This window comes from Phalacrocorax aristotelis, chromosome 20 (genome assembly GCF_949628215.1).
Source record: "Phalacrocorax aristotelis chromosome 20, bGulAri2.1, whole genome shotgun sequence".
In the NCBI taxonomy this organism is placed as follows: Eukaryota; Metazoa; Chordata; class Aves; order Suliformes; family Phalacrocoracidae; genus Phalacrocorax; species Phalacrocorax aristotelis.
In genome coordinates, this window is record NC_134295.1 from 2,192,273 (window position 1) to 2,209,736 (window position 17,464).

General features: G+C 58.9%; 1 protein-coding gene across 1 annotated transcript in view; it reads left to right on the forward strand.

The window, feature by feature from the left end:
• Window positions 1-224: 224 nt before the first annotated feature.
• Window positions 225-17,464, forward strand: part of NKAIN1 (sodium/potassium transporting ATPase interacting 1) — a 40,035-nt gene continuing 22,795 nt past the window's right edge. Inside the window, exon 1 of the mRNA XM_075114749.1 lies at window positions 225-330. Coding sequence (XP_074970850.1) covers window positions 277-330 — 54 coding nt within the window. The 5' untranslated portion in view covers window positions 225-276. The remainder of the gene's footprint in view (window positions 331-17,464) is intronic.

Sequence of the window (17,464 nt, forward strand, 5' to 3'; positions counted from 1 at the left end):
GCGGCTCGGCGGGGGGGGAAGGCGGGGAAGGGGGGCGATGCCCCTTTCTGAGCCCAGCCCGCCTCTGTGCTAACCTGGCAGGATGCGGGAGGCGGCGGGGCTGCTGTGAAGAAAGTCGTGGGGCTGGCCGGAGGCTGGAGAGCGGGACATGTTGCTGGTGCCCCCCTGATGCTCCCCGGGCGGCGGCTCTGCTGGCGAAGGGAAGGCTGGTGAGGAGCTGGAGGACGGCGACGCGAGGCCACGGTGGGGGAAATCCGAGGCTCCGGCTGGGAAACCATGGGGAGATGCAATGGGAGATGTACGCTGGTCGGATTCTGCTGCCTGCAGCTGGTAAGGCGAGGGGCCGTCTGCGCTCATCAGCATGCCGGGTTGTGCTTTGTGCGAAATGTTGGCTGTCACCGTTACCCGCTCCGTCTCGGCGGTGACCTTGCTGTGGGACCGGCTTGGGCATGCTTCGCTGCCACCCAAAAAAGAGAGAAAAAAAAAAAAGAAAAAATAATAATCAAGGAGGAATGAAATGCCACCCTCGTCCCCTGCCTCAGCCCGGCGCTGGCTGGAGTTGCGGCTGGGGAGATGGATGCGAAGCAGTTCCCCGTGCTGTCAGTGCCTGGGGATGTGTCTCCAGCAGGTGTGAGCTTTGTTTCCAACTGCAATCGCTCTCCTCCGAGTTCTCTCCTGCCAGCGGTTTCCCACCCTGGTGACTCCAAGGATGTTTCTTGGGGTGCTGGTCCCCCGAGTCAGGGCAAGAAGGAAACTTAGAGCCTCTACCAGCACTTTGTAAACTCTCCTGCTTTCGAGCGGGACCCGTCTGCCCGTGGCCAGGGGACGCCGGGATGTTGGGGCAGGGAGAAGGGAGAGGTTTAATTTTAATAGGATTGTTGGTCTTCGCAATAATTAGGTGCCGTGCTTGCCGCCGCCTGCGAATCAGTCTTCATCGGGCTGCTGACAGAGGAGCAGGGGAAGGGAGTGTGGGGCGTATTCGGGGTTTTTTCTGCTAAAACCAGCACCGATGAGGTTGCGATTAATTATCCTGGCCGGGTGGTTCGTTAACGGAGAATTGGCATCCTACGACTTGCCCCCGCAGCCATGCCGGGGCTTGTCACGGCGAGGAAAACGAGGGGGGGATCGCCGGAACGTGTGGCGGTCGGCCCGTGATGTCCCCAGGGATGGCAGGGGGTGATGGGGTGGACGGAGGCAGCGATGGAAATGGGCTCCGGATCCGCTCTGGAGATGATGGTGGCATCCTGCTGGCGGGTACTTTCTTCCTGGCACCGCTCTTGTTCAATCTCCATCCTTCGGAAGGCAGCGAGTGGGGAGCGGTCCCCACCTTTGGATGGGGATGTGTGTGTGTGTGTGAGATTTCCTGATGGGACACAGGGAGCTTCAAAGCCAATCCTCGTCCTCGGGGGATCAGAGCCCTGGTGGGCTCATCCCTGAAGTCCTGCCATCCCTGGTGGGAATGACCTCTTGCTTTCCCAGCTGTCCCCCCGGTTCGGTCTGTAAAGTCTTGCTCCGCGCTTCGCTCACCTTCCCCCTAATTCCGGATAAATCTGACGGGTGTTTTCCAGGTGTGCGGGAGTTTCCTGGCTTTCGGTCACTTTTTTTTTTTACCACTCATCTCCCAAACGGGTTTGCCGGTGTTTATTCCCTGGGATATCCCAGATCTGAGAGATTTTAATCTATTTTAAGGGAAGAACTGAATTGGTGTGAGCTCCCGGGCTGGGCGAGCAGCTCCTGCTCGCACCTGGAGAAACTTTGTGCCGCAGATTGGGGTCAGGTTTTCCCCTCTGCCCCTTGCCCTGTGTGTCCTGGTGCTGCTGGCATCCCCAAAGGCTCTGGAATTGTCCTTTACCGGTGGCCTTTCCATCCCAGGTGCACCCTGTACCCCAGCTCATCCCCTCCCAACCTGCGGGGTGCTCTCCCAAGCTCCTTCCTGACTCCGGAGGCAGCAGCTTGCATCCCACCGGCTGTTGGGAGATGCCCACCCCCAACACCCATCCCGCAGCGGTGGCACCCACCTGCCCCTCGGCAATAAGGTGCCGCTGGGTGCCCTGCCCGGAGTGGGGGGGTCCGGGTGCCCACCCACAGCCCTGGGCTGAGCCAGCCTCGGGGTGGTGGAGGGGGCAGGTGCCATCAGGGTGTCCCCTCGGGTGACTGAGGCCAACATTCATCCCTGAGGTGGCATGGCCGGCAGACCAGGCAGTGCCGAGGTTTGGGTGGGGATGATGGGCAGCGGAGGTGATGCCTGAGCCCAGCTCTGCTCCTCTCCTCCGCTTTGGCTGCTCTGTACCCCCACTGACATGGGGACGGCACCACAGGGCTTGTGTCCCCCAGCCCAGGTAGCCCCAAGCCTGCACTCTGCCCTATGGAGGGGCACAGCCATGCTCCCAGTACCCCCAGCACCTGGGCTGGCGTTGGACTGGTGTGTGTTGGGGCTGCCTGGGAAGCCATGCCCCATTGCTGCGGGGTCAGCTTGTGCCGACAGCGAGCCTGCTAAGCACGCTGCCTTGCCAAACCTCATCACGGGCTAGCCCGTGCCTCAGTTTCCCTTAAATGAAGGAGCATGGGTCAGCCTGCCCTGGGGTGATCTATCATCTCCAGGTGGTCCTCGCTGCTGGGCCGCCTTCCTGCAGGCGCCTCTCTGCAGCTCCTTGTGTGCTGCCGTGACCCCACGGACACCTGCTCACATCCCAATTCCTTTCCCTAATATTTGCAACCTGGTCCCCAGGAGGTGTGTCCTGGTCCCTTGTCCCGCCCTGGGCACGGGTCCTGGGGGGTGCTTGTGGTGGCAGAGGATGCTGCAGGGTGCCAGGGTGCTGCTGGCGCCGGCTGGCACGAGGTCTCAGTGCAAGGTGCCCCATGCTGGGGTGTGAGGAGGCAGGTCCAGAGAGGCGACACGCCCCGGCCTCGGGGCAGCCCTTGCACCTGAACCAGCTTGGGAAACTGGTTTTTGGGCTGCGGCACAGCAGGAGCCTGGGCACCTGCTTTGGAGAATCCAAATATCCTACATGCTCCTTCTCCACTGCTCAGTGAGGCGATGCTGCAAGCGCTGAGTGTCTCCGTTCCCAGGGGACAAGCAGCACCCACCAGATTTTGCCTCCATGTATGTTTTCCCTCCAGAAGAACCCCAGGGACCCGCTTGCCAGACACCCACTGGCCCTGGCCCACCTCGAGAGGGGCTGTTGGGAGATCTCTGTGCTGATGAGGTGGGACAAAATTAAAACCCTCAGCTTTTTGCTGGTCCTTCTCCTTGTCTGGGAGACCAAATACTGGCTGTGGGAGGTCGCGGTGGCTTAGTTAACCTTCCTCTGGCATGTCCGTTGTTGTCAGGAGGATTTATCTTTTCTTTATGCGAAGATGCTGCTGCTGAGGTGGTTGGATGGAAAATGACCGCGGAGGTGATACTGCCCCGCTCGCCACTGCTAGCACGGGAACAGGGGTGTGAGAGCTGCAAGCCGTAACTTTTGTTAACTCTGAAGCCTAGTGGTGTTGGATGCAGATCGGGACAGCCGCGCTGCTGCGGGAGGGTGTGCCAGCCTCGGAGGCAGCAATATGGGACATCAGGATGTGGATCGCTGGAAGCTGAGGTCTGTTGGGATCCGGCTGGCTGCTGTCACGTGCCCCTTGGCCATCCCCCCTGTACCCTGGGGCTGTGCTCAGGCACTGGCGCAGGGCAGGCTTGCTCGAGCGGGCTCCTTCTCCATCCCAAAGCGGTGACCCCGTTGCCTCCCCTTGTGGTGTGGGGCTCCCTGAGGGGTGGGGTGCAGCTCCAGCCCCGGAGCTGGGTGGGGACAGGAGATGCTCAGCGCTCCCACCTCTGCCTGGCGGAGCTCGGTGTCGCTCCAACCTGGGGTTTCATTTCCTTCTTTGTTTCTCTCCTTCTCCTTTAATTGGCTGGAACAGCAAAGCTCAGTTGGCACCTCCCGCCCGGCTGAGCCTGCCAGAGCCTGCCGGGCTGGCGGTGTGCGGTGCCATGCCGTGCCACGCTGTGCCAGCACTGGCATCCTTCCTCCCGCAGCCTCCCGGGGTCGGGGTGCAGGGAGAGGGACCGCAGGTCCATCCCATCCTGCCTGCCTGAGCCGTGGTGTTTGCACGGGGCACCAAGAGCCTCCGGGGTGCGACTCCCCATCACGGAGCCTGGAGAAGGAGCTGACACAGTTGGCTTAGCGAAGGGTGGGTGCAGGGAGAGGATGGTCCCATCCCCTGCATCCCTCAACCACCCACCAGCCCTAGGTGACATCCCCTTCCCCAGTGGGACCCCGCTGCTCCCTCGGGGGCTTCACGGCTGTGCCATCCCCTGCTGTCCTCATCACCCCTCCTGCCCTCATCTGTCTGTTTTTGGCCACCAACCCTCCGGATCCGGCACCGGCGAGAGTCAGCCGCCTCTGACATCTGCTGGCATCTTTTGTCCTCGCGCGGTTCCCATCGTGCCCGATCCCCGGCGCAGGGACGGCATGAGGACAGCGGGGCCGGAGCTGCCCCCGGCCACCTTCGCACCGCCGGGGAAGGGGGAAAGGAGCCCGGGCTGAACTCTGGATGGGGGTTTTCAATTACACAATTAAATGCACAATTAGGTATAATTACCAGCGCTCAGAAGGCGCGACTGTTCATAATAGGCATGTAATCTACTGCAGTCACTGTTTATACTGCTCGGCTCCGCTCCCTAATGATTATGGAAAGCTTTCACATTTGCATGGTTGCCATGGAAATGGGGGGCTGATGGAGGCATCAGGGATGGCGAGCCCCTCATTTCCCCGCACCCCCGTCTCGGTGGGATGGGGCACGATGGATGCGGCGGTGCCTCTGGGCCTGGGGATGCTGGTGTGGAGGGATGGGGATGCCCCGAGGATGGGCAGCGCTGAGGATCAGGAGACAGCCCCAAGGTGGGAATTGCGTTTGTTAGAGGTGTGAAAAAAACCCCAACACGCCTTGTCGCCTCCCCGGGTGACCACCCCAAGGGCCGCAGGAGGGACCGCGGGTGTGGGTGGCTGTGGAGAAGCATCCCAGCCTGGCGAGACCTCCGTGTGGACGTGCATCCTCCGGTGCATCCACATTATTCACAGGCAGAGCTTTGCTTGACAGGCCGCTATAAAGGTTTATTGGCGCGCATTGGGAAGGCAGCGCGTTACAGCTCGCAATTAAAACCGCGATTAAAGTGCAGTACGTCTAAATTTGCAGGACCAGCTAATGTACACCCAAGAGTATTAACGAGACCAGTTGGAGAACTCTCTAAATCATTCATGCTGGTTCATAACAGAGCTGGGAGAGATGGGGACTGGAAAATAAATGTCTCGGAGGGCTGGGTTGTAGAGAAAATAAAGAGGATGAGCCAGAAAACAGCCTGGCCCGACACAGAAGCCGTGAGAGCACGGGAAGGAAAGGTTGATGCACGGTGTGATCAGCAAGGCCTAAAAGCCAGTGGCCTAATTGATGTCTGGGAACATGAGTCTCATCCGGCCAAACGTGATCTTGTTTCTTATTCAGCTCCCAAGTTTGGCTGCTGAAAGGGACTGAGCTGCCACAATAGTGTTTAGATGCCGATAAGCAATTTGATTTAATCCCAGGTGGCTTTCTGTTAGGAAAAAAATTAACGCTATAAAAAATCAATGATGCTCGTTTCAGTAATAGAAAGAAAGAAGGAATAAAATAATCACTGGAGAAAACATGCGGACTGATGGGACAGTGGTGAGCATTGCTGGCGCAGGGATGGGCCCCCCAGTACCGTGTCCCTGCTGGCCCGTGGGGCAGCCGTGTCCCCCATCCCATAATGCATCGCCAAGACATCGGGAAGGGATGAGGAAGAGAGATCCAAGACTGGAAGATGTAGCAAAGCGGCCTCTTGAGAAGTTCAGTCTCTGTGGCTGCTCCAAGGAAAGCAGGGAGGAAGAAGAGATTCCTGGTACTGACGGACTTTAATGCAGGAGAAATAAGGCAAAGGGAGCTCTTCTGGGGGAGAAAAGCGACTTTTTAGCTACAAAGGGGATTAACCTTAGCAAGAAATTACCTCCAGGCATGACGGCTTTTCCCCGCTGCCTTTGGCCAACGCTTGCCTGGGTTTGATGCCGTCGGTTGGCTCTGTGTGTGTGCGGGGGATGCGGGGGACCACGGTTTTGCTGCGGGAACTCGCTGCTCGTGGATCGATGTACATCTTGACCGAGCTCCTTGCGGCTTTATTTGCTTGCAGACTCGCGCCCCAGGGGATGCTCTCCCCCAGCCTGTAGGCACGGATGGCTCCCACCGCTTTTCCCCCCTGCAGTGGAGCTGTTGGCTCCTCTCCCTGACGGTTTCTCCAGAGGGAAAGCACAGGGAGGACCCGGAGAGGCTGAATAATCGAGCAGGGAGAAGGATTCAGGGCTCAAACAGTTCAAAACTCATCACGGAGAAATTTGATTCCTGATGGGAAGCCCACATCCCTCTCTGGGACCCAGAGCTGGTGCTGAGCCCACGGCGCTGCCAGCCCTGCGCTGATCCTGCATCACACACAGACGTCGATACAGCGGTGGATTACGGCTGTTGCGAGGGTGCTGGGTGCAGGCTCTGGGGTACCAGTGCTCTGGGGCTGGGAAAGGCCTCTATAACCCGGCAGCCCTCGCACATCACCCCAGGGAGCATGGTTCTGCCGGCATCGCCTCCCTCCAAGGGGCTGGGGACCCCTTGGGATGCTGCAGCCATCGCTGGGTACCGAGGCCTGGGGGACATCCTTATGGAAAGGGGAGAAGACCTCCAGCAGTACACAGCAGGGATGAAAGACCCACAAATCCCTAGCGTTCCCATCAACACTGGCCACATGTCTTAACAGCTCGTCCAGCGCCGGCCCGTGAGATGCAGGTTATTACATATTGATTGCTGCGGCGCCCAGCCAAGCTGAGCTGCAGGTGGGTGGGCAGCTTCAGACCCCTCTCATCCGGCGGTCCAGGCTTTATCCCCATCCCTCATCCCCCTGGGATGCCTGGGGATGTCCTTGTCCCCATCGCAGCATGGAGCCGGGAGTGGTTTTTGGCTGGAAGTGATGGAGTGTTGGGGGTTGTGTGGGGACAAAATACCCTGCCCGAAGCATGGGGGGATGCTTGGAGGGGCCGACGGGCTCAGGATGGGCCCCTTGGTATCTTTTTTTTCTTCCCCCCATTTGAAAGCAGCTATTTATTTCAATTTTCAAAATATGTACGTAACGGCCTGGAAAACTGGAAAGGCAAAGTTGGCAGAGAGCAGCCCCGGTTGTATTTAAACAGGACATTAAACCCCGAGTGGTTTATTAATAAGATTAATAACGGCTCCCATGTGCTTGGCTGGGAAATTTCGCCCGTCTTTGGTTTTTGCTCTGCGGCAGAAGGAGATTTGGGGGGAGAGAAAAACCAATTGCCCAAGTGCTGCTTTGCCTGCACCCGGATGGGAGCGGTGGGGCAGGATGTGGTCTCTGCCTCAGCCATCCCTCCCACCCCGCCCCGATGGGGGCCGTACACCGGCACATTTTGCCTTGTTAATTAATAGCGATTTTTACAGCCAGTTTCCCCTGTGCCAGGGTGGGAAGCGCTGCAGGGACCCGTGTTGGGGTGATGTTTCCCCCTTCCCCATCAGGGATCGGCTGCTGGGACCCCCCAGGATGCTTATGGTGGTGGGGCTCAGCACATCCTGATGATGCCAGGGGGTTTAGCAAGGAGCCATGAGGAAGGGTTGCAGGAGGGTGCAGGGTGGGTTTCAGGGGGTACATCTGGGCTGCTCTGATGCCCCAAAGTGTGCACAGTGTTTGGGGGGCTTTAGGGAGGACCCTGCCCAGAGGCGCTGGGGGCAGTTGCTGCCTGCATCGCTTCTGTCCCCGCGTGGTCCCATGGGGCCTCCATCACTCCATGGCTTGAGGCAACACATAAACCAAGAAACTCCTCCTGATGCTGTTTTCTGAGCCCTGGAGGGGACTGCGGGGTGGGCTGAGGAAGGGGGGTGTCCCGCCAGCCCCTCAGAGACCTGCGGTGGCCCACCAGGAGCACCCCTCAGTCCTGCACTGGCTGGGGATGACCTGCAGCCACCCCTCCAGGGCTTTGGCTGCAAAAGGGGGTGCAGGATCAGGCCCGGACCCCTCCCTAGACAAATATCTCATCCCTGTGTTCCCCAGACAGGGATCGAGCCATGGGAACACAGAACTTTCCAGGGACTATTCCCCACCAAAAAAATCCTCCCCACCACCCTCAGCCCTCCCTTCCTCATCAGGGATCAGCTGCTGAGAGCCCATAGGGAGTTAGAGGGGCTTGGCCTGGGTCTTGGCACAGGGTTTGGGGGGCCTGGCACTTCCCAGAAATGCTGGGAGGGCATTTAGGAAGCAGGAGCTTTGAGGGAGGGATGCAGGAGGGTGTGGGATGGGTTTGGAGGGGTAAATGCCAGAGCTGCTTGGGATGCCCAAAAGCGTGCGAGAAAACACAAGTATTTGGGGGGGCTGCAGCGAATCCAGCTGCATCCAGGGCCAGCAGGACCCCCGAGCTGGGCTGGGGGCTCTTTGCAGCCGATGGCGGGGAATCGCCCAAGCAGGAGACTCCTGATGCGGCCCTTCGTCACACGTGGTTCCGCAAGTTGGTCACTGCGCGCGAGCGGTGCCGCGTCCCGGCTCCGACCCCGCAGCGGGGACCTGTCGCTTGGTTGGGCCGCTGGGGAGATGCAGCCCCCGGCGCCGAGCATCCCTCGGGCACCCCAGGGGCTGGCGGTGACAACAGTGGCACTGCAATGCCCCCATCACTAGGTGAGCTGTTGGGCTCCTGGCCTGGACGTGTCCCGGCACCCTTGTCATCCTCATTGCCCACACTGGGTGTCATCTAAGCAGGGGACACGGCCACCGTGTCTGGTCCGGTGTCGCAGCCACGCAGGGGACACAACCAAAGGTAGGGCAGGGAGCAAGCTCAGGGCGGGACTGCTGTTTGATTCTCAGGCTAATTGCCTTGATTAAGGCTAATTAGTGCTCTGGGCTGCTCTGGTCTCTTCCCATAACTGGATCAATAGTACAGCCCTTTCCCACTGTACGTGCGCGGGGCAGAGCCCATGTCCCGGCGACACCGGGAGTGTGGCGCTGGGGAGCCAGAGAGGAGCTGGTGCAGAGTGAGTTTGCTTCCCTGGGTCTCTTGCCAGAGAAGAGAAACATGGAGACCTTTGGTGGAATGGATTTGGGAAGCAAAAGGACTAGGGGGTGGCCTGGCTCTGCCTCAGAGAGTGTCCCAGTTTGGGGCTGGGGGGTTACAGGGAGCCGTGGGCACAGCATAGTGGTGCTGGAGTGGTGTGTCTCTGCCTGGCACCTCATCCCCTGGGCACGCTCATGCCACCCTGCAGGGATACCCCGGTACAAATCCCCAGCTGGGAAACGTCCCAGGGGAGAGGAGGATGCTTAGGGCGAGAGCCAAGGGCACTTGGGGTGGGAGCGGAGGGTGCTTGAGGTCATCGTGGAGGACACTTGGGTGGGAGCGGAGGGTGCTCGGGCAGCACAATGAGGGATGCTGAGGCTAACGAGCCCACAGGAGAACCTGTCTGCTCTCTACTTCTGTGCAGTAATGGCTCAGATTAATGGTGGTCCTCAGCTATTGCCTGTAAATGTCAAGCTGAGAGTCCTTGTCCCCGTCCCTGGTAATCCCTCGGGGCTCTTTCCCGAACACACATCCTCCCCCTCCTCCTCTACTGGAGCGGTGGGAGGCTGGGCAGCGCAGCAGTGCCAGCCGTGGCCGTGGGGTTCAGCCGGGGTCCCCACTGCCTTGAACTGCATCCCCCAGCCCTGGGGAAGGCACCCGGCACCCATCCTGCGGGTGCAGCAGCCAGGCATGGGGCAGGCAGCTTTGCACAAACTCTTTGCAGGCTCTGATTCGTATTTTCTCTTCCCTCCCCGCTCCTATTTTGGCTGAGGAACCAGCCCTGTCCCCCTTACCCATCCCGGGGGCACAGCATCCCCATCTGCGCCTCCAGGACCCCCCATCGCTCCTGTCCCTTGCTGTCCCCTCCTCTGCTGCCACTTCCAGCCTGTCACCAACTGGTTGCCAATTCCCCTCAGCAGCTGCTGGGACTCTGAGGTGAAACCATCCTTTCCTGGCCCCTTTTTGTAGCATCTGGTGCAGTTTTCCCTTGGCTCGGGGTGGGGGACACAGCAGGATCCCTGGGACAGGCACTGGGGTGGCATGGGGCTGGCACTGAGTCCCCGTGGTGGTGTGGGGACTGCTGGCACAAGGGCTGGTGGGACGGTCAGAGTGCAGCAAGGTTGGGGGGGTCTGGGGGTGCCTGCTTGCTCCCCAGGGCTAGAGGGTGACACGTGTGTGTCAGTGGTGGCATCCCCTGGCAGTCCCATGGCCATGGGGAGTGCAGCCAGGCTTTGGTGGGGACACCGTGGGGATGATGCTGTGGGGCTGGGGCCAGGCATGGGGCTCATGGGGAGCTGGGCTGGGGGCTGGGGGTCCTCGTGCCCAGCCCGGCTGTGCCTCCATCCCCTCCAGCTCCTGGCTCTCCCGCTGCAGCCCTGGACATGGTCACATCCCCTCACCCTTTGCTCCTGGGGGACACCCAGGATGTCACCCCCCCTTTCCCCTGGGAGGGACACGGGACAGAGCCTGGAGGGGCAGGGAAGCGTGTGCAGGATCAGTGCCAGGACCTGTTCTATTCCCTCCTGGGAATTCGCATCACATCCCTGACTCAGTGGCTCCAAACAAGGATTTAATTTGGCAGCAGCAGGCTGGTATTGTTACAACCTGCTCAATAAACACCAATTGATCATTAAAGGCTTTATTTATGCATTTTTATTTTTTTTTTCCGCTGTAGCTCAACAGTTGTGTGGGTGATGGCAAGTGGAGGCTGGGGCAGGTCCCTGCAGGGAGGACATGTCTGCCAGGCCCGCAGCCACCAACCTTCCTCAGGCTGTATCTCACCAGATTTTAAGGCAGTCCTTCCCAGGGCTGCTGCCCCTTAAGCCCAGCCTGGATTTGACCCTGGGCTGCAGGACTGAGCTCAGGACCGCTGCTGGGCAGGGTGCTGGCAGTGCCCGTGCCTGGCGCTGGGAATGGCTGGTCTGGGAAGCGCAGGTGAGCGATGCTACGGTATATTTGGGGTGTCTACCTGGGGCTCTGGTGGGTGTCAGGGGCTGTGTTTAGGGACACCCTCACCCATTTCAGGCCAATTTATGCCCCATCGGGTGCAGGTCCTCCCAATCATCCCATGAGTGCTCCCACCACACCGTGCAGGAGACGGGTGCGGCTGCCAAGTTTGGCACCCACAGAGCGCTGCTGCCCCAAACCAGCCCCTCTTTTGGGTGCACCTGCAGGAGAGATGAGGATTTTAATCTCAGTATTTGGGGGGAAGGCCCAGCCCAGCAGCACCCATGGCCTGAACACAGGACTGATGCTCCTACCACCTGATGGGGTCCCCACATGGGTTCCCACATGGGAAATGGGACTCCAGGGCTCTCCTTGTGTCCCCCTGCTCCATCTTCTCCTCCGCTGGGGGGGGATGCTGACCCCAATAATGACCCTCACCCCACTAATGACACCATCTCCCACCTCGCAGCAGCCCCAGGCCCTAATTATTTTTAATCAAGGCCCCCCCAGCAAAGGAGCTGCGTGGTGGCTGGGTCTGGGGGTCCCGCGGGGAGGCAGCACTTGCCAAACAAAGCAAACCCAGCCCTAACAAAGGGGCTTGAATTATACATGGGGCACGGGCTCGCTGCCTGCCCAGCAATTAGTGGTGGCCTCGTTAGCAGGGTTGATGGTGGGGTTAGTGTCCCCCACCCAGCAGAGGAGGGGATGGAGTGAGGGGATATGGGGAGAGCCCCCAAGCCGCATTTCCCATGGGGCGACCCACAGGGGCACCCCTGCAGGTGGTGGGAGCATCAGTCCTGTGTCCAGGCTATGGGGTTCCCATGTGGGGACCCCAGGAGTCCCCCCCAATCCTGCATCCAGGCCATGGGTGCTGCTGGGTTAGGTTTTCCCCAAACATTTTGATATGGAAATCCTTACCCCTCCTGCGCGTGCACCCAAAAGGGGGGTGGCTTGGGGCAGCACCCATCACTTAGCTGGCAAAGCCATCCCCTGTGGTTATGGGGGCTACAACAGGTTTTTGGGGGAAATCCCGGTTTCCCCAATGCCAGCAGAATGGGCTCGCATCCCTGTTGAATGCAGGGGACTGATGGCCGTGCCAGCCCCACTGCGGGGTTTGGGATGCTTGGGTGACATTGTCTCCGGTGCGACAGCCCAGTGTCATGCCTTGTCATTGAAGGATGCGGCCGAGGGGAGTGGGAAGGCCCCAGGGTGGGCTCTGGGATGGATCTGGGCCCAGGAGCTCCCCATCTACCACCGTGCAACAAAGGGGTTCCTAAAAAGCAACCCCCAAAAACCCCTCCCAAATGCAGTGGGTATAAAAAGAGGACAAACCAATTAATAAAAGCAATTTTTATGGATGTTTAAGAAGTCTCTAATGAGCTCCCATCCGCGGCAGCTGCTAATCGCTGCATTTAATAATGCGCTGGTGGTCACGGCACGCTCTGCTAAGGCGCCTTATTAAATCCTCGCCGCGATGAATGGGAAAGGTATTGGTGAGTTTAACAGCACCAGCTCTTTCACTAAAGGAATTGTTCAAAATATTCAGGTTTCTGGTTTTATGAGGATGGCGCATCCCTTTGGATGCCTCTCCAGCTCCAGTATTCCGGTTTGCAGTCGTTCCGGGGTGCGGGTGGGTGGGGTGATGGCAGCGGTGGGCTGCTCTGGCCCTGCAGGATCACAGCCCCGGGCTGGACCATGGTCCCGTGGCCGGAGCAGTGGGGCTCCACCCCCATCCCTGGTCGCGCTGACAGTGATGGGGAGTTTAAGGAAGATGACGGGTGGGATTGTTATTAGATCCTTCAATAGATAAAGAGCAGCACTGACGATGTCCTGTGCAGACCTTTGCGAATTAAAGTCTTCCAAAAAGCATCATGGGTGCTTGGGGAAACAGCCAAGTCCCTTCCGTGCTGCTCGCTGCTGGCCCCAGCTCCTTTTATATTCAGCCCATGGGAAGATGTATCCTTGCCTCGCCAGCACCCATGGGTGCCTCAAGCATCTTCTCCTTGCGGGGTGCTGGGCTGAGGGACACACCCAGCCAGGAGGAGACCCCCAAACTCCTCCAGGAGCTTGGGACCATTGTTCAACATAGGAATATGAATAAATTCCCAATTCTCCAACAAACTCTGGCCCACGAGGGTTTCGCTCACCTGGGGCTGAGCGGGGGCATGACAGCAGGCAGCGATGCCCCTCGCCACGCCTCATGCCTGCCCAGGGGTTGGGGAATCACCCTGAGGAGAGGGAAACCCACGGGGTTTGTCATATAAATCCCTTTTGTGCTGGCAGCTACCTCCTCGCGGGCTGCTGGTCGGCTGAATCTCTTAAACCTGTGTCTCAGTGTGGTTTTATCCTGTATTTTAAGGCTAAAAAATTGGATAAGTTCTGGAAGAAACACCCACACTTGCAGGGCTCAGTGGGTGCACCCAGTCACCCCTGGGTGCCACCTCCAGGATGCAGGAGCATCCCCTCCTCCTCCAAAACAGCTCTACCCTCCTATAAAAATCAATATTTTGGGAGCCGTGCCCAGTTTTGCCTCCCCACCGGCTGCCACCGGCTGCTCCTTTCGCAGTGACATCGCTCCAAGGGATTATTTTTGCTCCCCGGCTCATTAACGGGGTTGTTACCAGGCAGATTTCCTCACCCGATTTTCTCCTTCCCAGCCTGCGGGTCGTGGGAGGAGGGACTGCCGGTTTCCATAGCAACGCGCTTGGCTTTAATCAGTATTTCTTTCCTGGGAGAACTGATTATGAAAGGTGTCACTAAATAAGTCAGTAAATTTGAATTTTTATATATATTTTTTAATTTATTTATTTTTTCTCCCCACTATCAGATTATATTAACAGTGTCTTTGAGGTGTTGTTTGAGATCTGGGGGAAATTACCTATTTCTTCTTGTAGATGTCAGGCTAAAGAACTTAACCAGGAGAATTAGCATCGATATTGCTCGCGGCTTAATCCTTGTCCAAATGGGCTTGGCCTCCACAGGCTGGTGGGGACATCTCGGCCAGGATCCGTCCCCTCCCACCCGGGACAGTGTCTGGTGGGTTTCTGCAAATTTTTGGAGACAGTGTTGTCCTGCTCCTCCTCTTTCCAGTGGCCTAAAGCAGCTTTTCCCAGGATCCCCCCTTGCGCCAGATCTTGGCCAGATCCAAGCCTCCAGCTCCTGCTCATTCCCCAGCCCGGTCCAGCCCTGGTGTTTGTCTGTGTTTCACCCCCAGAATTTGTTATTTAGGGGGTTAGGCTCCCTGTATCTCTCCTGGTTCCCCATCTTGTTTGCTGTTCCTGTGTGCCACCCAAATTTAAGCCCAAGATCCCCCAGATTTAAGTACCAAACCCCCCAAATTTAAGCCCAAGATCCCCCAAGTTTAAGCCCAAGGTCTCCCAAGTTTAAGCCCAAGATCCCCCAAATTTACACCCAAGATCCCCAGACTTAAGCTGAAGATCCCCCAAATTTAAGCCCAAGATTTCCCAAGTTTAAGCCCAAGATCTCCCAGGTATAAAGGCAAGATCCCCCAGATTTAAGCCCTGGCTCCCCTCCCCGGGCTGGAGCGGGGCAGGATCAGTCCTCCCCTATGGCGTGTTGATGGCTCTAGCATTGCTGAGCGCTGAGCTCCTGCTGGGCTATTCCTCGCCCCGTCGGCTGTGGGACAAGGGGTTGGGTGAGCACTGGGGTCTCCGGGGTGGTGGTGGGTGTCCCCTTTGTCACTGCATCCCACGGGCAAACGAGCACCAGAGGAGACACCGGTGATGCTCTGCCAGGGTCAGGGATGTGGCTCCACTCAGCATCTCCAGTCTCATAGGGAGAAATTCCCCTGCTCCGAGCAATTCCCCAGTCACTTGGGGTTTTTTAGGGCTTTTTGCTCCATTTTAATTAATTCTCAGCCTCTCAGTGGCCATGCACTAATGTGCTTTCTGCTGTGAGTCTCCGGCGTGATGACAAGCCGCGGCTCGTTGTGGCTAATTGAGGCGCTTGATTAATCCCAATTTTCTTCATCCGAAAGGCTGGTTGTTGAAGCCAGCTTTTGTGGGGGTATGTTGCCGAAGGTTCACAGACAGCAAGTGCTTCCAGGGCTGTGCTGGGGATCAGGGATCTGTGTCAGACCAGGGCGAGGGGTTTATCTGGGGTGGGATAGATGGGATGGGGTGGGATGGGGTGGGATGGGGTGGGGTGGATGGGACAAATGGAATACATGGGATGCACAGGACGGATGGGACGGCATGAGATTGATGGATAGGAGGGATGGGATGGATGACTTGGATGGGTTGGATGGAATGCATAGGGTGGATAGGATGGTCTGGGAGGGCACTGATAGGTTGGATGGGATGGGGTGGGGTGGGGTGGGGTGTGGGGGGGTTGGGGTGGGATAGGGTGGGATGGGATGGAAGGATGGGACAGCAGGCTCCGCTGTTCACGCTCCATTCCAGACACAAGCTGGGTTATTCGGGCATGGCACAGGGCTGTAGGGGCCCTTCACTTCCCCCTCTGCTTCCACATCGATTTGCTCCAACCCAAAGGCTAACTTCCTTATTTGTGGCTGCCCAAGGCAGCGTGGGCAGGCTCTGCCCCTGGGTCCCATCGCTCCCCTGTGCCCGTTCCTCCTGCAGCCCTGTGCCGCTGGCTGTTGCCCACATCTCTTGTTTGATTTCTCCTTGTGGCTTAACTTAGGCTAAAAGTCGTAATTCAGCAAGATTCAGCCCAAATCCCATCTCTCCATGCCAACCCAGCCATCTCAGCCCCACTCCCACAGGTTTGGAGCAGCTCTCAGCCCGGTGTCCTCAGGGCACAAACTTTATCCAGGGCTTAAGCTTCTGGTCTTCTCTGCCACCCCTCTGTGCCTCAGTTTCCCTATTAGACCTGCTCTGATGGAGTTGGTCACCTTGCCCAGGAGAACAAATGCTCCCCAGTGTGACACTGAGCAGGGCCAGGCAAGACTTAGCCCCTTTCCGGGTAGCCTGAGGCACAGCAGAGCAGTGCACAGCAGCCAGGTGTTGCAGGACCAGCCATTCCGTGGCCACCACCGGTGGCCTTGGTGCTTCAGCCCTGGAGGTGTGAAGGCTCCTCAGCTTCACGGGAATGAATGGCTGGGTCCCGCTGGGGTCGCAGCCCTGTGCCTCAGATTCCCCTCCACGGCACATGCCTCCTCAGGCACCGCTGCTGTCCCTGCTGCACGTTCCCCCCCAGGAACACTGCTGGTACCTCCCTACCCCATCCCATGGGTGCCACCGCCCCAAGTCACCATCCCTGGAGGGGTTCAAAAAAATGTGTAGTCATGGCACTTCAGGGCCTAAAGGAGGCCTGGGGGTGTTGGGTTGGCAGTTGGACTTGATGATCTTAGAGGTCTTTTCCAACCTTGATGATTTTGTGATTCTAAGTCACAGAATCCCGGAACGGCGGGGGTCAGAAGGGACCCCTGGAGCTCACCCCGTCCCACCCCTGCGTGAGCAGGCACCCCCAGAGCAGGGGCACAGGGCCGCGTCCAGGCGGGGTGTGAATGTCTCCAGGGAAGGGACCCCACAGCCTCTCTGGGCAGCCTGTGCCCCTGCTCTGGCACCCGCACAGGGAAGGGGTTTGTCCTCATGTTCAGGGGGAACTTCCCGTGTTCCAGCTTGTGCCCGTGGCCCCTTGGCCTGGCGTTGGGCACCACTGAAAAGAGCCCGGCCCCATCCTCCTGACACCCGCCCTTCAGATATTGATAAGCATCGATGAGATCCCCCCTCAGCCTTCTCTTCTCCAGGCTGAACAAACCCAGGTCTCTCAGCCTTTCCTCACAAGGGAGATGCTCCAGCCCCTGATCACCTCCGTAGCTCTCCGCTGGACTCTCTCCAGCAGTTGCCTGCCCTTCTTGAACTGGGGGGCCCAGAACTGGACGCAGCCCTGCAGATGTGGCCTCACTGGGGCAGAGCAGAGGGGGAGGAGAACCTCCCTCACCCTGCTGGCCGCGCTCCTTTCCATGCACCCCAGGACACCGCTGGCCCCCTTGGCCCCAAGGGCCCGGTGCTGGCTCAGGGTCACCTCGCTGCCCCCCAGCACCCCCAGGGCCTTCCCAGCAGAGCCGCTCTCCAGCAGGTCCCCCCCAGCCTGTGCTGGTGCGGGGGGTTGTTCCTCCCCAGGGGCAGGACCCTGCACTGGTTCCTGTTGAATTCCCTGAGGCTCCCCTGGGCCCAGCTCTCCAGCCTGCCCAGCCCTCGCTGGATGCCAGCACAGCCCTCCGGCGTATCAGCCGCTCCTCCCGGCTTGGGATCGTCAGTGAACTCGCTGCAGGGACGCTCCGTCCCTGCGCCCAGGGCATTGATGAATATGTTGAGCAGGGCTGGACCCAGCACAGACCCCTGGGGAACACCACTAGTTATGGGCCTCCCCACCAAGGAGACCCCTGTGTCATGGGTTGTTTCAAGGTCATTTGCAAGGTCAGGCTGGGTGGC